A 26,300-nucleotide genomic window follows, 5' to 3' on the forward strand; every position below is an offset into this window, starting at 1 on the left:
TCTGAGCCCAAAATTGCTGAAAAATGCCAAAAGGATTAAAAAAACGCCAAACTGAAAAACGCCGGGTGGATCTGGCATTTTGCAGTTTACTATTGACTTGAAGCTAACATCTTGGCGCTGCGTTTATTCGCTGAAAAAACGCAGTGCGGGGAAATTGCCATTTTTTATGGCGTTTTTGCAAAAAAAACTCAGTGGAATTCCAGCCTTAGGGATAGAGGGGTTCACCACCAATCAGAGGGACACCAAACCCCAAAATAACCCTCACTATGATAAATAAACCCGTAATAGGCTGCTTAAAGCAAAAATAGATAGAGCACTAGAGCCAACGGCTGTCCGGGCATGCTGGGAGTTGTAGTTTTGCAACATCTGGAGGTCCGCAGGTTGTAGATCCCTGATGAGGTTCAGAATCTTTTTTTTTTTCTAGATTTTGCACCCTTAAAATTCTTATATGCCAGTAGGTCCTATAGGGTGAAAAATACGGTAATTGCTTTTTTTTTTTTTAAAGTAAGGTTTTATTAAACTTTTAAAACAATGAAACAGACAAGTCCCGAGGGCCAGAGATCCATAAAAACAAGGAAGACCATAATATTGGGCTCCACGGAGGGAGTCATGAACTACAGTTGAAAGGACAATACTGTCTCAATAGGACCAAAAACACTCCTATATTAAAACAGAAAATATCAACGTTAAATCTCAGAGAGAGAAGAAGATCATCAATGGTAGAGGCAGAGACGTATGACATCAAGAGGGAGTAAACAAGCTCAATGGCAGGCGTGTAGAGAATCACAGTAGTCATAGGCAAAGCAGGGTGGTATGGTCCACCATACAAATGCAAGTAGGGTATAAAAGAAGAGGGGAAGAAGCGACAGGAGGGGAGAAATAGAAGGGGTAGCATAGAAGGGAGAGGCAGAGAAGAAAATTGTTTGCAGATTGATAACCAAACCACATATGCACGGGATCAGACGTCGGGATCCATCCCTCCGCAACCTCCAACTGGACCGTGTGAGAGTGTAAAACGGTAGTGCAGGGTGTGGGAATTGTGTAGTGTCCTCAGGTTGTGCAGGTGGGGGAATAAGTGGTGGACAGGTTAGGGTCCCGGGAGGTATGGGATATCCCCATGGTTTCAAACTCCTGTGAAAGATAGCCAGGGGGACCAGGTGGTTTCATATTTCGCTAATTTGGAATGAGAGACGGTAATTACTTTATGAGCCATGATCACCCCTGTTTTTTTCTGTTTCCACCATCTCTTTGTATGCCCAATTTATGGTGTTTGGAACCTACATGTTCACATTTATTAAGAAAGCTTGTGTAATTATCTACATTTGGCTGCTGCAATTGTAGTTCTTTGTAGGTTTATATTGTTTGTAGGTGACCAAATACTTATTTCCCACCATCATTTGCAAATAAATTCTTAAAAAATCAGACAGTGATTTAATGGATTTTTCTTTCTCATTCTATCTCTCATAGTTGAGGTATACCTATGATGAAAATTACAGACCTCTCTCATCTTGTGGGAGAACTTGCACAATTGGTGGCTGACTAAATACTTTTTGCCTCACTTTATATAAATATATATACATATTATTATGTTTATAAATGGTGCTGCGGCACGACAGGGTAATAAAGCGAGCTCGCATGATACCCGCATGGTTCTGGCTGCTATCAGTAGCCAGGACCCGTGGCTAATGCCATTCAGGCAGATGTCTGGCATTATCTCTTTAGACGTTGCGATCAAAGTTGATTGCCGTGTCTAACGTGAAACTAAAAGCACTCTCGGCAGCTGAGTCCGGCTAATCGGGACCACTGCGTTAAAACCACGGTGTCCAGATTACCTAGGACGCACGAGGGTCCCTTACCTGCCTCCTCGGTGTCCGATCGCCTAATGACTGCTCAGTGAGATCCAGGCTGGAGCAGTCAAGTTGGGATAGAACTGATCAATGATATGCTATGGCATAGCATTGATCAGTGTAAGAGATAAGTATAATGTATGTTACAGTCCCCTATGAGGGCTATAACATTGCAAAAAAAAAGTGAAAAAAAATTAAGATGATTTAACCCCTCCCCTAATAAAAGTTTGAATTACCCCCTTTTCCCATTAAAAAAATGGTGTCTGCAAAAGTTTGGACACCCTGCAGAATTAATATCTTGTACTGCAAGTATCACAGCTTGCAAACGCTTTTTGTAGCCAGCCAAGAGTCTTTCAATTCTTGTTTGGGGTATCTTTGCCCATTCTTCCTTACACAAGTCTTCCAGTTCTTTGAGATTTCTGGGCTGTCTGTCACGCACTGCTCTTTTAAGGTCTATCCATAGATTTTCAATTATGTTGAGGTCAGGAGATTGTGAAAGCCATGGCAAAACCTTCAGTTTACGCCTCTTGATGTAATCCCCCGTGGATTTTGAGGTGTGCTTAGGATCATTATCCATTTGTAGAAGCCATCCTCTCTTTAACTTCAGCTTTTTCACAGATGGCATCAAGTTAGCATCCAAAATTTGCTGAAATTTTATTAAATCAATTTTTCCTTCTACTCGTGAGATGTTCCCTGTGCCACTGGATGCAATACAACCTCAAAGCATGATTGATTCCCCCCCCCCATGCTTAACAGTTGGACAGAGGTTCTTAACATTAAATTCTGTTCTCTTTCTTCTCCAAACGTACCTTTGCTCATGCCGGACAAAAAGTTCAATTTTAACCTCATCGGTACACAGAACTTGTTTCCAAAATGCATCAGGCTTGTCTATATGTTCATTTGCAAAGTTCAAACGCTGATTTTTGTGGTGAGGATGTACAAGAGGTTTTCTTCTGATGACTCTTGCATGTAGACCCTATTTGTACAAGCATCTCTTTATAGTGGAATAGTGTACTACAACTACAGTGTCTGCCAGATCTTTCTGGAGGGATTGTGCAGTCAAATGTGGGTTTTGAATAGTTTTTCTCACAATCCTGTGAGCTGTTCTGTCTGATTTTTTTTGGGGCTTCCAGATCTTGCTTTAACTTCCAGTGTTCCTGATAACTGCCATTTCTTAATTACATTCCGAATAGAGGATATTAACATCTGAAAACGTTTTGCTATCTTCTATAGCCTTCTCCAGCTTTGTGAGCGTCAACTATTTTCAGTTTCGGATTTCTAGACAACTGCTTAGAAGAACCCATGGTGCTGATTGTTGGGGCAAGGTCAGATGAGTCTGGGCATTTAAAACCTTTGAGATTGACATCACCTGGTCTTCCCAGATGATGATTGAGAACAATCCATGACACTGGCAGGTCTCAGCTTTGCAAAGGGGGTAGTGCATGCTATAAATTCTGCAGGGTGCCCAAACTTTTTTTTTTGTTTTCTGTTATTTTGAAAGTGTAAATTATGGAAATAAAATCTAACTTTTGTTGACATATTATAAGAATGTCTAATCTGTAATTTGATGCCTTTTGGAGATATTTCCATCTTTCTATATATTGCATAAAGTACATTAGTTCAGGGTAAAGGCATTCACAGGTTAATTATAACCCCCAAAAAGAACAAAAATATGGCACAAATATTTGTCAAGTCATTGTGATAATATGTATCTATCTCTGCATGGAGATGCTGACTCTATTCTGAGGCTTATCCTCTTGACAAAGGGAAACGGAAACATACGTAGGGGCATGTGGTGCGCAGTGTACAGTTCTCAATATGGTTAAGCCTCAGAATAGAGTCAGCATCTTCATGCAGAGATAGATACATATCACAATGACTTGTGCCATAGTTTTGGAGGTTACAGCCAAGAATCACTAGAAACTAACATTGCTTCAAAAACATGCACTTAGATTTAGGATTCTCCAGTCAGTGTATGGAAAGTAGTAGTTATACTGGTTTAAGTAGAAATAATTTACTTTCATTGTCTTGTGTTGTAGCAGTAACATGCAAGGAACTGTAGTAATATTGTTATCTCTAATAAATGTTAATAAGTCCGCCTACATTCTTGCTCTGCTGCAAGGGCGACAGAAGATATGTCAGCAGGAATCCACATGGAAAGCCTTCTGTTCTGCATGAGTAATGATGCATTAATGTCAGTGAGGCATAGTTCATAGGTGTAATGATAAAAGACAGTAATAGGAACTCACATAATGATCTCCCACTACCAGTCCGTACAGTATGAGGTTTGGCTGCAATTTATACTTTTTGGCAGTATGATAAAGAATTATGCTAAGTACACAGTCGGCTGTTCTTTAAGCCAAAAAAATTTACAAACCACAATCTAAACAACAATCTAAGAGAAACTCCTTCTATGGTAGACCTCGTCCGTTCATGCTCACTATCCATTTGCTTCCTATTGTTTTTTTTATTTTAATATGCACTTTGTGAAATTTAAAGTAATGGAGAGTGAGATACATCTAACGGTGTGCCTTGGATTCCTTCAATACATTTCACTGTGAATTGTTCCAGTGAAAACCTAGTGGTTTTGTGGTATGCAGTTTATGGTATGTAGCTTCCAAGAAGATATTTTTTGTGTAAGTGCGATATACAAGTAGATGGCCAAATATTGTGAGGTTCCCTAGTTTAGAATACTGAATGGATATCGGAGCTTTAAAGTCATGTTTAAGATTCTGGAGCAACTACAACAGTTGTCACCAATGGACTTGAGCAACTAAATATGTCCCAAACATTCCAAAGAGGGACTCCGGTGAGAGACCCTGCTGCTATTTTGTGAACCCTCTCTCCGCAATTTGGTCTGCCAAATGTGCTGGATTGGCAGTCTCAGAAAGTGATCAATTGTGTAAGGTGCCACAGAACGTTTGTACAAGACCAACAACTCCTGTCAAAGATCCTGTACAGCAGCCCAGAATTAAAGGGGTTTTCTAAGCAAATTTACTTTTCTCTCTGCTCATCTTGGGGAGATATTTCAGTGAAATAAGGATACTATGGTTAGTCTTGGTTGTTGTATTTCACATTTAGCTCCACAATGCACAGTGAGGAACAGATTTGATAACTAGTGAATTTTATAGTAATGTAATCTAATACCATATCTTAATTTTTTTTTTTTAGATCTGAATATTTGACAGGTTTCATTTTCTCACCACTTTTTTTTTTTTTAAGTTCCTCCTTTTTTTCACGACAAAATTTTAATGTGATTTTAAATACATAGACATACATTAGACCAACTTGGATTGTGACAGACTTCATCTCAGTGTTCTGCTGTGAAGAAGTATGGAGTAATCGGGTTATGTGAGGAAAATAGAGCTAGCAGTCCCAGCTCACATGGCAGGAATGTTACAACAATTTATTAAAAATCAATTTAATACTGTAAGCAGTCAGGGAATTACCAGTGTGTCAACTAATATGAGCTTACCATCAACCATCATCCAATAGTGATACGCAAACCTGCCCACCATCTAAATTCAGTAAAAAAGCCAAGCATATTATTATGTCTGCTTAAGATGAATCAACAGATGCCACTGATTCTGATGGTGTTAGTGATAACAAATTTAAAAAACCGAAGAAATAAATGTTGGCCAGGGTCAGGGCCGGCCTTAGGGGTCTGCGAGCTGTGCTGCCGACACAGGGTGCCATAGCAACAGGGGCGCCGGGCGACCGTCACAGCTCACACCAGGTATATGTAATTTGTATTGCCTGACGTGCAGTCCAGGCACCGGGCAGGTAACTTCTTCAGACATTAAGCGCTACTTCAGGCAAGCAGCGCTAAATGCCGGTGTAATGAAGAAAACTGTGCCCTGTAGCAGAATGTGACCCTCCGCACAGGGACACAGTTTTCTGCTTTGCAGGCCGCTCCCTCTCATTCCATTCACACTACCCTCCCTCAACTGTGTCCCTATGCGGAGGGTCACATTCTGCTTCAGGGCACAGTTTTCTTCATTACACAGGGAGGTTTCACTTACCTCGCCCTCCTCTGCGTCTCTGGTTGGCTGGCCGGCCGGAATCTGAAGAGGGACGTCGCGCATGTGACGTACCTCCAGACCCGCACAGGAGAACATCAGTGACATCAATCGTCAGGCCGACGCCAGAGAGAAGCGCAGCGCAGGACAGGTAAGTGTGTCTATGTGTGGGTGTCTGTGTGTGTGTGTGTGTATGTGTGGGTGTCTGTCTGTCTGTGTGTGGGTGGGTGTCTGTGTGTGTGTGGGTGCGTGCATGTGTGGGTGTCTGTCTGTGTGTGTGAGTCCGTAGGGGGGGGGGGACCTGCTACTACGTAATGTGGGGAATCTGCTACTACGTAATGTGGGGAACCTGCTATTACGCAATGTGGGGAACCTGCTTCTACCTAATGTGGGGAACCTGCTTCTACCTAATGTGGGGAACCTGCTTCTACCTAATGTGGGGAACCTGCTACTACCTAATGTGGGGAACTATACTGCCAACCTAATGTGGGGAACTATACTGCCAACCTAATGTGGAGGAACTATACTGCACCTAATGTGGAGGAACTATATGGCACCTAATGTGGGGGAACTATACGGCACCTAATGTGAGGGAACTATACGGCACCTAATGTGGGGGAACTTTACTGCACCTAATGTGGGGGAACTATACTGCACCTAATGTGGGGGAATTATACTGCACCTAATGTGGGGGAACTATACTGCACCTAATGTGGAGGAACTATACTGCATCTGATTAAGGGGAGCAGGGGACTGGTGAAGGGGTACGTGGGACTGATTAAGGGGGCAGGGGACTTATTAGATATAAAAATATTTGTCACAAATATTATTTTCCTCTTGTGTACGTTTATAAGGGGGGGGGGGGGCCTACAAGCTTAGCTTGCACAGGGCGCCTGAACACCTAAGGCCGGCCCTGGCCTGACCCCTCTCCCTGTAGGATTTCCTTTGAAAAGGTCACAAAGAATGCCCAGTAATGTTTCCAATTCATGTGAATGGGACAGATCAATTACACTGTTGCATATGTCCATGGGGCTTACAGTAAAACATCTCTAAATGCTGTTTTAACAGCTCAGGAAGATAGCACCCCCCATATGAATGTGCAAAATATGAAAGAAAAAAATCAAGGAAAATATTTCCTTTAACATACACAACGGAATGCCTCAACAAAGGACAGAAACTAGTTAACTATGAAGACAAATAATTTCTGAAAAATTAATTATTTATTGAATATTGAACGTTCATAACATTGCCATGATAGGGGCTTTACACTAATAGAAAATAACACAAGTGTAAAAACAATGGTAACATTTAGAGATGAGCGAATTTTAGAAAAATTAAATTAGGCCGAATTTATTTGCGGCAAATCTGTATTAAAAATGGCAATTTCTGGGCTACAGAGAGCTTCAATAGGGGTGTAGAACACTTTTCCTTGCTTTAACACATATGATGTTTGCTGGGTTAATGAAATAATACTGTTATTCAGTATGACATGCAGATTAGAGGAGTCGCTATTAGAATCACTGTCGCAAAGCAGCACAATGACAGAGCCTGGAGGTGGCATCAATATGAGGAGACCATATCGGGGCTGTATGACCCAGCGTGGAGGTGGCGGCAGCATGAGGAGACCATATAGTGCCTGAATGACACAGCGTCGAGGTTTATACATACAATCAAGACTTACTACATATAAATTTCCCTCCCTACCCCCCCCCCCTCCCTTGTCAGCCAGGCACAACTTGCTCTATCCTCCACTGGACCATTTAACCCACTTACTTTCTATTTTACTTAAAGGGGTACTCCGGCGCTAAGAAGCCCCCTCTCATAGCCTCGCATTGAGGGGGCGGAGTGTGATGTCACATGGGGGGCGGGGCCGTGATCGCCAATAATCAGACCCAGAGCGAACATGCTCCGGGGACTGATTAGAACGGGTGCTGCGTGCAAGATCACGGGGGTCCCCAGTGGCAGGACCCCCGCCATCAGGCATCTTAGAGCCGGAGCACCCCTTTAAGTTGTATTATAAGAACAGTAAAAAACTATCATAATACATAACCTTGCTCACTAAATCCATCCATTCTTCTTTATTTGGTGACTTTGGGGACATCCATTTATTTTATTTTTTTTTTTTAAGAATCATCTTTGCTAAACCCAATACAACAAGAATCACTTATTTGGTTTATTCTTTCTATATTTAATGCAAATATTGCAGTTTTAGGCTCAAAATTCAGCACAACTTGAAACTTGAAATTTTTGCTTTGGGTTATCTCAAATACCTCATAGTTACATAGTTAGTACAGTTGAAAAAAGACATACGAATCTTTGAACACGAGCAGTTCCATACCATATGTAACCAGTTCGGTCATTTTACACTTAGGACAATGCAGATCTTCCCTAGCTCTTACTTTAAACATAAACTTTGGTGAGTATTGTGTGCAATATGATTGCATAAGAAAGGAAATTCGGTTATTTATATTAATTGTGGCTCTACCAATATTCCTTAGTGATATTTTACATTCCTCCTCCGTGATCCCCCCCCCCTACATCTCAACCCTTACCTAATTTATTCAACACTTTACCCCAACCATTTTCCCCCAACATTTTGTATATCGAGCCCAATAACTTTTTTTCTCCCCTTTTTGACCTTTTAATAAATTCCGTAATTTCATATGTATCTACTTTCAATTTTTATTTCCCTCTTTCTTTTCTTAGTGTATCTTTCACCTGTATGTATCCAAAATAATTCCCTGTGTTTAAATAAAATTTATCACACAACAGCTTCCACTCTCATAACTCCCTGTCTTTATTTAATTGTGGGAAATTTTCATTATGCCATATTGGGCTACACCAGATACTTCCCGTGATTCCTATTATTTGCTTCATTTCCTCCCATACCTGGCTCAATAAAGTTACTAATGCTATCTTAACTTGTGCCCGCATCTTTAACCTCCCACTTTCTAACAACTCCCAAATTGACCTACATGTTATACCTTTCTTAAAAAAAATGTATCCAGACTTGCTGTACTTGAATAATAAAAATGTTATTTGCTGCAATAAAATGGTGAACATTTTTTGGGAATATTTAAATGGGTTATCCTATATTTTTTAAATATCAACTGGCTCCAGAAAGTTTAACAGATTTGTAAATTAATTCTATTAAAAAATCTTCATTTTTTCAGTACTTATCAGCTGCTGAATTTGAGTTGTACTTTATTATCTATCTAAGTACTCTCTAATGACACCGGTCTTGGGAACTGTCCAGAGTAGAAGCAAATCCCCATAGCAAACCTCTTCTACTCTGTGCAGTTCCCGAGACAGACAGAGATGTCAGCAGAGAGCACTGTTGCCAGACAGACAAGAACAACTCAACTTCAGCAGCTGATAATTATTGAAAGGATTAAGATTTTTTAATAGAAGTAATTTACAAATCTTTTTAACTTCCTGGAACCAGTTGATATACGAAAAAAAAGTTTTTTCCTGGAATACCCCTTTAAGCCACCTCTTTTTGAAAGTTGTACCAAATTATGCATCTTAATTCTCACCCTTTCCATCCCCAGATCAGTTCATTTAGTTTTTTCTCCATACTTTTAAAGAAACTGTTCACCCACATAGATGAAGCGCTCAAATAATGTAAAATCATTGGGAGTATCACCATTTTCAGTAGACCTATCCTATCAGCAATATTCAATCCCAGTTTAGTCCAAGTATTTATTTTTCCCCTACTCTTTTGACCAAGGCATCAAAATTTAACCTCTCAAATTCAGACATATTCTTTGATATCTTAATACCCAAGTATTCTAAGCAGTCATTGGTTTTTAGTATTTTAACAAAACCAATGGGGAACTTAATCTCTTCGTCTAATGGGAGCAGTCCTGATTTCTACCAATTGATTTTCATTCCTGAGAATGCCCCAAAGTCCTCCACCAGTTGAATCACTATTGGGACCTTCTCTACTGGATTTCTAATAAACAGAATCATGTCGTACGCATACATCAGTATCTTTTTCATATCACCTTGAACCCCATACCCTTGAAAACACCCTGGGTTTCTAATCATTATAGCTAGTGGTTCTAAAAATAACAGAAACAATAGTAGTGATAAAGGGCGTCCTTGTCTTGTCCCTCTTTTAAGTTGTATATTAGACAAATTCCCGTTAATATTTATTTTTTCCATAGGTTCAAAATATATAGCTTTAATCGCCTGTAAAAATAATAAACCCAAATTAGAAAACTCTACCACCCTAAAAAGGAATCCCACTCCACCTTGTCAAATGCCTTTATGAGCATCCAAGGACAGGATGGAGCGGGGCTCCCCACCCAGTGTCTGAATATTAAGAAAAGCCCTGTGTGTGTTCCCAAACACATTCCTCCCCATTAGAAGACCTCTCTGCTCCTCCCCTATATTTCCTCCTACAACCCTGTTCAATCTACCTGCCCAAATCTTTGCGAATAATTTATAGTCCTTATTTAAAGAAGAACTACGGAATTGAAAAATGTATCCCCATCCTAAGGATAGGGGATAAGTTTCAGATTGCGGGGGTCCGACCGCTGGGGCCCCCCGCGATCTCCCCTAGGGGGCCGCGGCTCTCTGGTTAGAGAGGGCGTGCTGACCACCGCATGAAGCAGCGGCCGACACGCCCCCTCCATACACTGCTATGGGAGAGCCGGAAATTGCTGAAGGCAGTGCTTGAGCTCTCCCATAGCAGTAAATGGAGGGCGCATGTCAGCCGCCGCCTCGTGCGGTGGTCGACACGCGCTCTCTATGCAGAGAGCCGCGGCCCCGTACGGGAGATCGTGGGGGGCCCCAGCGGTTGGACCCCCCGCGATCTGAAACTTATCCCCTATCCTTAGGATAGGGGATAAAATGTTCAATCCCGTAGTTCTCCTTTAAGAGAGAGATTGGACGGAAATGATCAATTTTTTCTTTTTTGTTCCCCTTCTTGGGCATTAAAATTACCACTGCTTCATACTTTGAAGGAGATTAACACCCCCTTCCCAAGGATTCATTAAATATCTCCAACAAACAGGGCAACAATACTTTATAGAAACCCCCTATATATATTTATATATCAAATGTAAATCCATCTGATCCGGGCGCAGAATTACCTGCGCAAGAGCTAATAGCTTCTTGAATGTCACTGAAGCTAATATCTTTTTTTAGCTTTCCCCTGTCTTCACCTTTCAATTTTGATGAAGTAAGTTTCAACAAAAATTCATCTATTTCTCTTTCGGTTTTATTATTGTCTGCCTTATATAATTTTTGGTAATATTCTACCGCCACCTGGGTTATGTCTTCTAGCCCTCTCACCAACCTCCCTTTCTTTTTTCCTTAGGTTATTAATTTCACTGTTCTCTCTTTGTTTTTTAATAATACCGGCCAGCCACATATTAGATTTTCCCCCTTCTGTGAATTTCCTTTGCCCACCCAAAAAAATTCTATGTTGGGCCTTTTCCAGATTAAATTCCTTATATTTCTTCTGAGCCTGCTGTAGTGTTTTTTGCATACTTCTCTTTTAAACACTTAATCTGTTTCACGAAGCTCTCTTCCATAGTTTTTACCTGTTTCTTCAAAATATTTCTTGATATTTTTAAACGGTATACCCCTCAAATACGCTTTCAAAGCGTCCCATATCATAAATAGATCTGTAGTGCCTTTATTAGCACCCCAGAACCATTTAGTATCCTTTTCTTTTCCACTTGTTACTTCCTTTACTTCCAGCCTGTGTGGGTTGATGTTCATACTTTTATTTTGGAAGACACGTTGGTTCTCATATTCTAAGCTGCATACCATCATGACACAGTCAGATATGCATTTAGATTCATAACTCATTTTTTGGGTTGCTATAACCCCGCTATCATTGGCCAGTATCATGTCAATTCTCTAGGCAGTTTTGTGACTCATGTTGTAACATGAAAATACTTATCGGGTAAAAATTTCTTCACACATTCCTCCAACCTAATTCTTCACATAGGTTTGCTAATCTATTTCTCCCTCCCCTAACACTACCACCCCTATGATCTCTTTTGTTGTCCATTACAGTTAAAATCACCCATAATGTTCAAATCCTTTTACTTCCCATTCAAAAACTCCATTAATATTTTCAATACCTCTGGTGAATATGATGGGAGGATATATATAAATGTGAGCACCACATATACTCTATTTCATTCTGCATATAAAAAAAAAAAGAATCTCCCCTTTTTATCACATTGTGCCATCTTCACATTAATGTTGAGTTTCCCATGTATTAGAACAGTAACCCCTGTTGAATAGTTAGACCCAAGTGCATGAAACTCCTGGTTGGCCCAGTTCTTTTTAACTAAATGTACAGTTTCCTTGGTAAGGTGGGTTTCGAGTAAACATAATGATTGCTGGAAGGTAGTTCTTAACTCTAACCATAATTGCCACTCTTTTCCTCCTTTCTTTAATACACCTTATATTCCAAACTAATACCCTATGAAATGGCAGTGTTTGTAGGTGGAGATAGGGAAAGGTTCCTGTGTGGGGCCGCCCTTTTTAGGGTTAGTAACACTTACCAAGAAGAGAATTAATAATGCGAGAGTAGGGCCTTACAGGGGAGGTTTTTACCCCCACCGGTTACAATGGACCATACGTTGTTCCCATCCACCTTTTTAGAGGTCTTTGCATCACATCAATACTTGGTGGTGTAGGTGGCACATGGTGGTTTTTGCACACCTTTCCTTTTGTTTGACTTAAAAAAATTTTTGGGTACATATATTTTATGTTAAGAAAAGTTGAGTTTTAGCTAATACATATCCTCAATACTTGTGATCCATATTTGTGAAGTGTTGGTGTGTGTTACCATGGGCAATCTACTCTGCATCAGGCATTGGTGGGTGGAAATCCAGGCTGATCCATACCTGATTCATCTTCACAAAGGTAATTTTTCTCCATTTTTCGTGGACAGACGAGTTCACCTTGGTATTACTATGGGCCCTGCCGCACTAAATGCTCGCTCTGATGGCACACTACTGGCCAGACAGGACAGCTTTTCCAGGGCAAACTCTGCTAGTTGTGTCCACAAATCAAGTTCAGCTGCCCAGAAGTCCAGTGAATCTTCAAGGTGTGTTGGCATGGTCATGTCAATTTATGCCACCACCTGCTGGTTCTTTTCCTGTTCCAGGTCTACCTGCTGCTGATGAGTTGCTTCACTATGCCAGGGAAGAAAGGTACTCATCAGCAACTGTAGACTCAGGCTGCTGCCGATGGAGCTGGTACTGCTCATGCCACCCTACACCTACCCAGCAGCCATGACAGTGGAAGGGGAGTGCAGAGGGCCCCCCCCCCCCCCCGAGTCAGAACTGCGAGAGACAATGGTGCAGATAGGTATCGGACAGCTGTCTACGTAGGATGTTTCTGTAGTAGGTCAGTTTTTCCTCCCTCTCAGTGGGTGTAAAAAAGGCCTGCATTTTGTGGCAGTAACAAGGGTCCAATAAGGTGTAGAGCCAGAAGTCATCCCGCTGCTGAATTGTGACAATTCGGCGGTCACTACGCAAGCAAGTGAGTATGCTTCCTGCCATTTGTGCAAGTGACTCCGAGGGACTCCCTGCCTCCATCTCCACTGCATACTGCCACAGTGTGTCTGGGTCCTCTGTCTTGCCTTCCTCATAACCCTCTAGCTCCTCTGGCTCCTCCTGCTCCTCCACTCCTGTCAGATGACTAGAAAAACCGCCCATCTCGCGAGACCTAAACTGTGCTCCACTGTGCCCTCCCCCCCTCCTCCTCCTCCTCCTCCAGTTGAGCCCCCACAGGGCTCATGTGGCCGTGAGATGTAGGTGCCAAGTCTCCAGTGCCCTGACCAGCCATCGTTTCCAACACGTGTTGTAGTAAATGAATAAGTGGAATGACGTCATCCCGTAATCCTGGTGACTGACTAGTAAGGTGGCTTCCTCAAAGAACCTGAGCAAACGGCAGGTGTCACATATGAGCTGCCGCTGGTTGACATTGAAGTTACAGCCGGCGCACTCCCTGGCACTCCCACCAAACATGTATAAATGTACCTTCCATCGTCTGGCATTGCCAACATGTTGAAGAATTTGCTTGGTTCATTTTTGCTAACCTGTCTGGTGTGAGATACCACCGGTATGTCAGCTTGCGGGAGGATTCCAGATGTGACACACAATGGGATGCTTTAGATGGAAATATAGACACTTTAGCCCATTAATCTTTTGTAATTTTACAACCCAAATCTTCCTCCCATTTTTTTTGAAAATTAATTCTTACCTGTGATTCTACTTTTTGTAAGGCTTTATAAGCTTTAGATAAGCCTCGTTTTCTTCTTGTATTGTTCAAATCCAAGATCTCATAATTTTGGTGGCCATGCACTTTCAACAACTGTTGGCCGAACATTCATTTTGCCGACAGTTATTTCTCCTGACCTTCCATACACCTATACATTCGGCACAGCCAAACATTTATGCTTCTTTTATGAAAAGGATAAAGTCATAGCTAGACGGCTCCGGCAGTGACTTAACTCTCTCAGGACAACAGGGTTGGGCAACAATTATCCAAGATGCTTGACCCTTCTCTCCACTGATATATGTTGGGGAAGAGTCAGGAGGCCTCTGCACACTTTAGAAAGTAGTCCAAAGTCGGTGGGTTCAGACAACTTTAGTCTAAGGTGTATGGGCACCTTATGACGACTAGACGCTCTATGAATGCACAAGATTTATAAAAGTTTAACAAGTCTTCATTAAGAATTAGACTGGCCAATATTTCCATCAACCTTCAAAAAAGCAGATATCTTAAAGTTAGGAAATTGAATACAAAGTTTTTCGGAAAGTTGCATAACTTTATATTCTACAACAATTAAGCATAATTTGCATCCCCTTTATATATTTTACAATATTTTAATGCTAGTATGAGCGGGGCCTTAGCAAAAAGTTATAACACATAATTACAGGAGTAATATTTCAGCAATGTGTATTGTTCTGTAATAGCCAGATGAAGTCTAATTATAGATATTGTATTCATCTGTTCGCTTTCCCTCGCTGAAGTTCCTGATCAATTTGCATAGGTCGCTGAACCCTTAATTATTTCTGGAATGGTACATAATGTGAAAATTTGCTAGAGGAGCAGAATATACACTGATGTTTATATTAAATCCATTGTGACATCAGGTGTATTCACTGAACAATAAATCACAGAACAGCAGAAGACCATGTAGTACGTCCATGAAAAAGCTATTATTAGTCGAAAACTGACAAAAAATGATTTATGAGTTCAGCTGTCACAGATGAAGAAAGAGCATTAACTCGTGTTTATCTGAAATTACAAGCTTTATTCCAAATTATGGCGTAAATGGTAACATAATGCATTTACACCTGAAATTAAACAAGAAAAAAAATGTAACCCCTGTAATGTCTTAAATTTGACCTCTTTTGGAAAACTTCGAAAATTTTCCTCTTGGGAAAATGTCATCACACATTGGACGTCACCAGGCGTTTTCAATGTTCTAAGTGGTAGATCTGTGTGGATTTGCAGTAAACTTTGGCTGAAGATATATCTACAATAAACCAAAATTCCAGTCCTCAAGAATATCATGATGTTAAATTAATAAACTAGTGCTTAATGAGGTCTGTTAAATATATAAAAAAATATATACATATTTTTATGATATATCAGGAAGACCGTGCTCCAGGTAGATAATGTGCCTATTTATTGAAATACCGGTACATTACAATATAAAATTATACTCAATCACAGGGCCCTTGCGACTGGGTACATATATAAAGTTTAAAATATTATACCACTCCTAACATTAAAGTAAATAAAAATAAATTTAGTGTAAAGTTATATCACACGCTACTACAAACCAAGTGTATAATACTAATGCAATTCATTACTTGTCTGCTAATAAATGCAGTTTAAATGTGTCAGTCTAGTGTAAACCTGGAAAAAACACATATAGATCCCAGTCCTTTTTAGACCATAAAAGGGTACTCCACCCCTAGACATGTTATCCCCTATTCAAAGCGGTGGAGTACCCCTATAAGGTGCAACATTCAAATTCTGTAAATCATTTGTGACAGTTTCACAAACAATATATCTCATATGATTAGCAAGATGTCATTTAAATGCCAACTCCAATGAAAACTGCAATGGTGCCCACATTGGTTACCACCCTGTTTTACCAAGAACACATATGAAGGGACTAGCACATTTGGTTAAACAAAGAGCTATAGGAAAAATTAACTCTGACCATTGGATCTATTGATAGTGTTGTTGTTTATTTTAAGTGTTATTATTATTTTAGCTATTACTACACCTTAAAAATTACTTAAATAATATCATTATTTATTGTGCCCTCTTCCCACTTGTCTGGCTCAGTTTTGTTCCTTATGGGATAGTTTAAGGCATCCAGCGTGTCAGTTGAGATACCAGACTGGTCCAGACACCGGATTGCAAAAAATACTTTTTGCAGCATTTCCCATGTGATGGAACTAATATATGTAAACTCCTTATTATCATCTATACAGTTATGTCTGAAAGGTCAGACACATTTTGAAACACTTGCAGTTCTCTCCTGCCTCACTATACTACAAGGTCATATCATGATGGGACTTTCAATGCAACATTTGTATTTCATAGTAGTAAGTTAAACAATAGTAAATGCAGCATGTGGACTTTGTATCTAATAATAGTGTGTCACTTTTCATTTTCTCGTCCAGCACCTCATCCATGGATTCAAGCTTTTATCGCTGTAAACGCGCTGTGCTGAATGATTTCTCCTCATGTTCTTCTGAAAGAACTCCTCTGCTTTCACACAAGAGAAAGGGTCCAATATACAGCCTGAAAAAACAACGAGTGGTGTTTGCTAATAACACAAAATGGGAAAGAGACTGCAAAAAAGTTGCCCGGTTTTATGATGGAAACAAAATTCAAACTACCAAATATTCAATTTTAACATTTTTGCCAAAGAACCTTTTTGAACAATTTTACAGGTAGGAACATTACTAACTATCTAGAAGACCTTGATATTCTTTATAATGGATGTTGATTTGCTTTGACTTTTATGGATAACACAACCACATTAACTTCACCTTATATTGTTTCAGCTCCCTTTTTTTAAGTGTCTTTATTCTAATTATTATGTGACAAAAAATCCTGAATTTGCACAAGGTACTGGTGAACACAGAACAGAATGACATTTCCAGTTTTCTTTAGCTAACTTCCAGCTTTGTGTAGACTGGGACATGATCAGCTGGGTCATCTCATTGTAAGTAAAGAGCTAGTTAGGTCTATTTGCTTGCTGGAGATCTTGATAAGGCATTGTAAGAACATTATCGCAAAGGATGAACAAAGTACATTAGCAAGGGTGCTACATGGACCTGAAACAAGACACTTGGTGCACCATACCTTGCATGCTGATTTTTTTTTTTTTATTGGAATAAATGCATCAGTTTCATTGTATGGCTCTTTACTAGACTTGATTTGTCCTTTACTAGTTGTTGGTGTTGCCCTTTCCCATATGGAACACAGTGAAGCTACCTGGGTGAGCTCATCGTCACTTTAGTATCAATGAACACAGATATTAGGCTGTATTGGAGCCCTAAATACTGTAGACTTAACCCTTTTTCCCTATTCATCTCAGCTTCCGTAAGGTGCATGTGCATAGTGTTGTCTATAGAGGAAAGAGGTTATTTTTTTTATTTATAAAAATAATAAAGTAATAATTAAATTTAAAATAGCTAAACAATTAAAAATAACTATTTATCTTCTACAGGATTACATTTAATTCCAGAATCTAAAATATAATATGCATTCCCTTTGATTTTGGATTAAGCAATGTAAATGTTTATGAGCCATGTTATCAAGAGCAAATCCCTTTAATTTGTAAATGATCCTCAGGGACTGTACTTTAAGTCCTTTGAGTTTTTCCTCCTGTCAAATTATTCACGACATAACAAGTCCTATTTGCCTTTTAAGATACCAGGAAAATTGTAGGACAATTCCAGTGGGTAGTAATGGTGACCATAATGGTCTGCTCCAAAATTATAATATATATATATGTGTGTGTGTGTGTGTGTGTGTGTGTATATATATATATATATATATATATATATATATATATATATATATATTTTTTTTTTTTTTTTTATACACACACACACATATATATTATAATTTTGGAGCAGACCATTATGGTCACCATTACTACCCACTGGAATTTCTCAGAGAAAGCTGAGGGATTTACAATTTTCCAAGGATTTATAATTTTAAAAGGATGTACTCTAACTTTAACTTTAAAGATCAGAAAATAAATACATTAGTCTTTATCTTGCAAATCCATTTGTATGACTTGTTCTTATAAAAGTCTTATATTTTCTTGGATATAGTTCTGTTAATTTCCTTCAGTCTTACTTAATGGGCTTTAAGGTTCTTTTGTTTTAAATATCCCCCAATTCTTTGGCTGTAATTCCTTAGTTTTATCAGTATAGATCCGGATTATCTGGAATTATATTGAATACATCTTCTTTTATTTTCTGACTCATCCAAAGTCATTTGGACACAATCTGGAATCACAAGTTATCATCCAGGCTTTTTTCCCCCCCTATTGTTAAGGATTACTATGCTTGCACATATTACATACACTTGAAACACATAAAAAAAAAAAGAATAAAAATAAAATAAGACACATCCAGATCGAATTTTTGAATTGCTGAAAACTTTTTCATGCAGTTAGGTCTCAGACACTTATGTAAATGATTACAGGTGTAGTCAGATGTGTCCTCCACTGCCCTGTAATAAAGGCTTTCAGAGGCTACTTTAGGGTAGTGAACCTTTTGGCGAGAGATCGTCAACTGCTAGACATGGCTCTACAATACATTCAAAGACATATTGCCTAGTTGACAGACATTGAGAGAGGACTCATTATTGGACTGAGAGAAGCTAGATAGACATTTCAATGAATTGCCCACCATCTAGGCTGTCGTGACCAAACAGGCTCAGGACGGGTCAGACAGGCCACCAGTAGAAAGGATCATTTGATCTGCTGACAAGCATGAGCAGCTCCTATTGATTTCTTGCTGTCCAGACAACAGGTGGGACTTATAGTGCACACCCCTGAATTTGCCCAGACTATTTCCAGGCAACTAGCAAAGGGAAATTTGGTGTCACTGTGCCATTGCCAATGCCTTTTTTTCAGTGGTGGTGTGAACAGGAAACCTTAACTGGAACAATCACCATAATGACAAATCCAGTTTCTGGTTGGGATCTGACAACGGTCGTGTTTAAGTATGGAGGTCTTTTGGTGAGCACTTTAATCCTGTCTTTGCTATAGAGTGAAGTACTGCCCCAACTACTGGAGTGCTGATCTATGAAGCCAGCACATATGACCCTCTGTCACCCTAGTAGTGATAAAAGAACAAGAGGCACTTCCTTGAGTGATACCTTACAACAACTAGTTCCAGCAAGCCAGTGAGCCAAGAAACGACTCACCTGGAGCGGTTGTGCTAATCTCAGCACAACATGTACAAAGACATGGATCACAGCTACCTCCTCTGACATGCTGTAGTGCGTGTTATGTAAAAGTCCAACTCCACAAATACACCACCACGGAGGATAACTGAGCGCTGCCCACAAGTTCTGGAAAGATGTTAATTATAATAATAATTCTTCATTCTAAAGTTCGATACAACTTAAAATATTCCAAACTTATATACACAAAGATCCACCCCCATTGAGAGGTCACATGACTGAAAATACAAAACTGAAAATACATAACTTAATGTTTTGTAGTATTTTGTATTATTATTATAATTGTTCATAAGTTTTGTAGTATTTTGTATTTCCGGTCATGTGACCTCTCAATCGGGGTGGATCTTTGTGTATTTAAGTTTGGAAGATTTTTAGTTGTATTGTACTGTACTGTATTGTACATATATCATCATTATATTCCTATAAAGTTTAATTTTATTCCAACAACTCCTTTCTGGTGTTTTTTTTTTGTTTTTTTTAGTGAATGAGTGTATTATACACTGCTCAAAAAAATGAAGGGAACACTAAGATAACACATCCTAGATCTGAATGAATGAACTAATCAAATGAAATACTTTCGTCTTTACATAGTTGAATGTGTTGACAACAAAATCACGCAAAAGTTATCAATAGAAATCTAATTTATCAACCCATGGAGGTCTGGATATGGAGTCACACTCAAAATCAAAGTGGAAAACCATACTACAAGCTGATCCAACTTTGATGTAATGTCCTTAAAACAAGTCAAAATGAGGCTCAGTAGTAAGTGTGGCCTCCACGTGCCCGTATGACCTCCCTACAATGCCTGGGCATGCTCCTGATGAGGTGGCGGATGGTCTCCTGAGGGATCTCCTCTCAGACCTGGACTTAAGCATCCGACAACTCCTGGACAGTCTGTGGTGCAACGTGGCATTGGTGGATGGAGCGAGACTTGATGTCCCAGATGTGTTCAGTCTGATTCAGGTCTGGGGAACGGGCAGGCCAGTCCATAGCATCAATGCCTTACTCTTGCAGGAACTGCTGACACACTCCATCCATATGAGGTCTAGCATTGTCTTGCATTAGGAGGAACCTAGGGCCAACCGCACCAGCATATGGTCTCACAAGGGGTCTGAGGATCTCATCTCGGTACCTAATGACAATCAGGCTACCTCTGCCAAGCAAATGGAGTGCTGTGCGGCCCCCCAAAGAAATGCCTCCCTATACCATTACTGACCCACAGCCAAACCGGTCATGATGGATGATGTTGCAGGCAACAGAACATTCTCCATGGCGTGGAGAGCACAGGGCACCAGTGGTGAATTTGCCAATCTTGGTGTTCTCTGGAAAATGCCAAACATTCTGCACAGTGTTGGACTGTAAGCACAACCCCCATCTGTGGACATCGGGCCCTCATACCACCCTCATGGAGTCTGTTTCTCACCGTTTCAGTGGACACATGAACATTTGTGGCTTGCTGGAGGTCATTTTGCAGGGCTCTGGCAGTGCTTCTCCTGCTCCTTTTTGCCCTCTTACTGCCTCCTCCACGTCTCCTGGTAGAGCCTCCATGCTCTGGACACTACGCTGACAGACACAGCAAACCTTCTTGCCACAACTCGCATTGATGTGCCATCCTGGATGAGCTGTACTACCTGAGCCACTTGTGTGGGTTGTAGACTCCATCTCATGCTACTAATAGAGTGAAAGCACCACCAGCATTCAAAAGTGACCAAAAAATCAGCCAGGAAGCATAAGAACTGAAAAGTGGTCTTTGTTCACCACCTCGAGAACCATTCCTTTATTGGGGGTGTCTTGCTAATTGCCTATAATTTCCACCTGTTGTCTGTTCCATTTGCACAACAGCATGTGAAATTGATTGTCAATCAGTGTTGCTTCCTGAGTGGACAGTGTGATTTCACAGAAGTGTGATTGACTTGGAGTTACATTGTGGTGTTTAAGTGTTCCCTTTTTATTTTTTGAACAGTGTAGTTGACTGTGTCCAGGACTTGACAAGGGCAACACAACTGTAACATTTCTATTCATGTCAGTGGTAGACAACTAGGCAGTGACTTATTACCTGTCCTGTGGGTAGGTGATAACTGTCTCTTGGGAAAATTCTATTCAATTTAATGGAGGAAAAATAAATAAATAAAAATACACGTGTGTAACAACAAACTCACAGGAGTTAGGGGGAAAAATAACGTTTGTTTGTTTTTTCTGTAAGGAGGCATCTATGTTTTTTTTTTTTTTGTTTTGTTTTATGTCTTTATCCTGAATAGTTGGGTTATAATTTATATCCTAGCACCATCCATTGGTGAAATTGCTGGATTAATTCAGATAACTTCAGAAGCCAGACTGACAATACAAATTGAGTATTATTTATAAGTGGAAATAGCTTTGTTAAGAAACAGCTTGTATATCCATTACAGCCCCTGATATAGATAATTATCTGTGGTTATGATAGATGAACCTACATTCACTGACATTTTATGGGGCGATTTTCTTTTCAATCAGTAATTCTCAGCAGAATATATACTTATATACAATATACTGATATTCAGTTTGATTAAATCAGTGATGCCTTCTGTTATCTGTGTTTAGAGATAGCTCCATTGATGTTTTCACCTTTGTCCCACACAGGTCTGCAAACCTCTACTTTCTTTTCCTTGCTATCTTGAACTGGATGCCTCAAATTGAAGTGTTTCATAAGGAGATCACTATGGTGCCACTTGTCATAGTAATGCTGGTCATTGCATTTAAGGATGGTGTGGAAGATTATAAGAGATACCTCAATGATAGGAAGATCAATTTGAGGAAAACCTATGTATATAACAAGTAAGACATTTACTCATTATGCTCATGGAACTTATGGAATACTAGCTGAGTACCCAGAGTTGCCCAGTTTTTCCTTCCTAATCCTTGTTGGGGAGGAAAATAAACAAAGGAGGAAGCTTTTGACTTCACATCCCGTCCTCATATATTGTTGTCATATCCCGACCTCCTATCCCGACCTCCTATCCCGACCTCCTATCCCGACCTCCTATCCCGACCTCCTATCCCGACCTCCTATCCCGACCTCCTATCCCGACCTCCTATCCCGTCCTCTTATCCCGTCCTCTTATCCCGTCCTCCTATCCCTTCCTCCTATCCCGTCCTCCTATTCTATCCTCCTATCCTGACCTCCTATCCCATCCTCCTATCCCGTCCTCCTATCCCGTCCTCCTATCTCGACCTCCTATCTCGCCCTCCTATCCCGTCCTGTCCCATCCTCCTATCTCGACATCCTATCCAGTCCTCCTATCCCATCCTCCTATCGATCTCCTATCCCTTCCTCCTATCCCTTCCTCCTATCCCTTCCTCCTATCCCTTCCTCCTATCCCTTCCTCCTATCCCTTCCTCCTATCCCTTCCTCCTATCCCTTCCTCCTATCCCTTCCTCCTATCCCTTCCTCCTATCTCGACCTCCTATCTCGACCTCCTATCCTGACCTCCTATCCTGACCTCCTATCCTGACCTCCTATCCTGACCTCCTATCCTGACCTCCTATCTCGACCTCCTATCTCGACCTCCTATCTTGACCTCCTATCCCGTCCTCCTATCTTGACCTCCTATCCCGACCTCCTATCCCGACCTCCTATCCCGACCCGTAATATGTGTACCAGGTATTGAAATAGGTCCAGACGTACAGAAGTTATGTGGGAACATACATTTCCCATTGATTTTAATGGGACTTTAAACAAAACTCCCGACCCTCACAAATGGGGGTAGTTAAGGCTTAAATGAACTATCCTATATTTTAAGTGGACATATAAGTAACGTGACAAAGTATTATCGAAATATCTCCAGCAGTTTGGAAGTTATACAGTAACATATATTTCCCATAGACTTGTATGGGATTTGAAACAAAAACCCCGCCCCTGGCAAATGGGGGTGAGTAAGGGTTAAATTACCTATCCTATGTTTGTTGTTGATATATAAGTATCATGTGTGGCAAGTTTCATGTTAATATCTTTAGCTGTTTGGACGTGATGCTGGAACATACACACACACATTGAGTTTTATATATACAGACTAGCTGAGTACCCGGCATTGCCCGGTTTTTCCTTTCTAATCCTTGTTGGGGAGGAAAATAAACAAAGGAGGAAGCTTTTGACTTCATATTCCGTCCTCATATATTGTTGTCCTATCCCAACCCCATATCCTGTCCTCCTATCCCGACCTCCTATCCCGACCTCCTATCCCGACCTCCTATCCCAACCTCCTTTCCCGTCCTCCTGTCTCAACCTCCTATCCCGACCTCCTATCCAAACCTCCTTTTCCCGACCTCCTATCCCGTCCTCCTATCCTGGTCCTCCTATCCTGGTCCTCCTATCCCGGTCCTCCTATCCCGGTCCTCCTATCCCGGTCCTCCTATCCCGGTCCTCCTATCCCGGTCCTCCTATCCCGGTCCTCCTATCCCGGTCCTCCTATCCCGGTCCTCCTATCCCGGTCCTCCTATCCCGGTCCTCCTATCCCGACCTCCTATCCCGACTCATCATGTGTACCAGGTATTGAAATATCTCCAGCCGTATAGAAGTTATGTGGGAACATAAATTTCCCATTGATTTGCATGGGACTTTAAACAAAAACCCAGACACTCACAAATGGGGGTAGTCAAGGGTTAAATTAACTATCCTATATTTTAAATGGTCATATAAGTAACATGTGACCAAGTATTATCGAAATATCTCAACCCATTTGGAAGTTATGCAGTAACATATATTTCCCATTGACTTGTATGTGACTTTAAACATAAACCCCGCCCCTGGCAAATGGGGGTGAGTAAGGGTTAAATTACCTATCCTATGTTTGTTGTTGACATATAAGTAACATGTGTGCCAAGTGTCATGGTAATATCTTTAGCCGTTTGGACGTTTTTGTGGAACATACACACATACATACATACACACACACATTGAGTTTTATATATATATAGATTGATTTGCTTTATGTTGCTTTACAAGGGCAGATTGTACAGATGCTAAAGGGGCTCTGAAGAGAGTTGTACTAGCCCTGGTTGGTTATACAAATAGCTTTTGTACTACTCTTTAAGGTATAACTCACAGTAACAGGATCCTGATTAGAGTTAAGCGAACTTTTGAAGAGTTTTGTTCGCCGGACTTGCCGAACTTTTTGGAAATTGTGAGTTTGGTTCGGCTCAGTTTGACTCAAACCGGCAATGAAATAAGCCCCTAAGCACTGCCTAACAACTCCAAACCCCTGTCTAACACTGTAGTAGTTTTAAAGTGTTTTTAAGGCTGTTATGGTGACATATGGTGACATAGGGTAACCCATGGTAACTATTACAGCTATTATGTTCACAACTGTGTTGAAGCCGAGATAGATTGATAGTCCAGCACTGCCGCTGCATGATCCAGCACTGCTACTGTGCAATACAACAACCAGACAAGTACGGTAAGTCTCCACTGACTGATTACTAGTGGTGCTCTGACAAACAGCAACAGGTAACTTCAAAAGCGTTCATAAGATAATTAGATAGCCGGCACTCACCATTCTATAGTCAGATTCTTCTTTTATTCTCGATATATACTCGCATTACAAAGTAGGGGTAGATGCATACAGAGGGGTACCACAAAGCTACAGAAGCCGTTTTGCACCTCTTAATGCTTCATCTGGCCTCATAGTAAATGGATCAAACACATACGTTTATGTCGGCAGGAGACATTAACAACCCAATCACCCATTTTCATCACCACATCATGTGACAATACGATATCTGAACTAAATAGCTGTAATGGTAAAGTCAAATAAAAGAACTCAAATCAACTCTGTCATTAAATCTAAGGGGTCCTTTAGCATCTGTCCTGATTATCCCCTTTGATTTCTTCTGCAACAGTTTTTTCTGCCGCTGCACTCCGGGTTCCATCAGGACTTTTTCTAGTCCCGCAAATCATAAAACCTCAGGATTTCCTCCGTGTGACTCAACCCCGTGGGAAATCAGACGTAGCTCCCTCACCAGAACAGATAGATAGAGTAAAAGTGTTCTTTAATCTGAGTTAAGGAACTGTCTGATAGTCTATCCGACATAATAAAAGCCACACGGACAGAAAATGACATATACTACGTAATAAGATCGTCATGAAATCAGATCTTTTACAGTATGTTCAACATTACCTATTTTTAGGAACTTACTGCCCATATTATATGCACACAATTTACAATTCTTACTTTTTAAATTGCTTTTTGGTGCTAGATCTTTTAACCAGTTTTTTTCAGCCTGCTCTTTTTTTTATTTCACTCTGTTTCTTAAGTACATTCCCTATTGTTATATTTTTTTCTGTTTACTACAAGGGCTTTATTTTTAGCTATAGGTCTTAGGTCTTCATCTGTTTCTATGATGTACCAGTTTTTTCTTATGGCTTGTTCAATTTTATAATTAATAGGTGAATTACCAAAGGTAAATGCAAACCTTTTCATTTTCTTAATGCTTCTTCCTTTTAATTAAATTAGCTTTCTGTTTGCTAGTTTCTATACGTTCATCTGTGTATTTTCTTTCTGGCAGTCTTTCAGATAATTCCTCTGCCTGTTGGTTATAAGAACTATCTTTAGTGTTCATTCTCTTCAATCTAGTAAATTGCCCATATGGGATCCCTTTCTTTACTGATGCTGGGTATGAACTTTTATAATATAACAGAGTATTTCTAGCCACTTCTTTTCTATATCCCTCACAAATAAGTGTGTTGTTTACAACTTTTAACCTGACATCCAAGGAATCGTGTGTCCCCATCGGGGTCCCGGTGTCCTGTCTGTACCACTGATCATTGAAAGTGCTGTTAGATAAAATGAATCTGAGGGCTTCACAGATGAATATGATCAAATCATCTTTTTTGCCTGTACATTGGAGGAAGTCGTGTACCAAATGTACAACCGCATCCTCTCTGCTGATATCTCTGTCCATTTTA

The 26,300-nt window shown here is 40.3% G+C and overlaps 1 protein-coding gene across 2 annotated transcripts in view; it reads left to right on the forward strand.

Moving 5' to 3' along the window:
• ATP10B (ATPase phospholipid transporting 10B (putative)) overlaps window positions 1-26,300 on the forward strand; it is a 479,113-nt gene that overhangs the window by 317,800 nt on the left and 135,013 nt on the right. For both annotated transcript variants that reach the window (XM_056516674.1, XM_056516673.1), the window contains 2 exons: window positions 16,552-16,824; window positions 21,980-22,174. In XM_056516674.1, coding sequence (XP_056372649.1) covers window positions 16,562-16,824; window positions 21,980-22,174 — 458 coding nt within the window. In that variant the 5' untranslated portion in view covers window positions 16,552-16,561. The remainder of the gene's footprint in view (window positions 1-16,551; window positions 16,825-21,979; window positions 22,175-26,300) is intronic.

Source organism: Hyla sarda, chromosome 4 (assembly GCF_029499605.1).
Source record: "Hyla sarda isolate aHylSar1 chromosome 4, aHylSar1.hap1, whole genome shotgun sequence".
NCBI lineage: Eukaryota > Metazoa > Chordata > Amphibia > Anura > Hylidae > Hyla > Hyla sarda.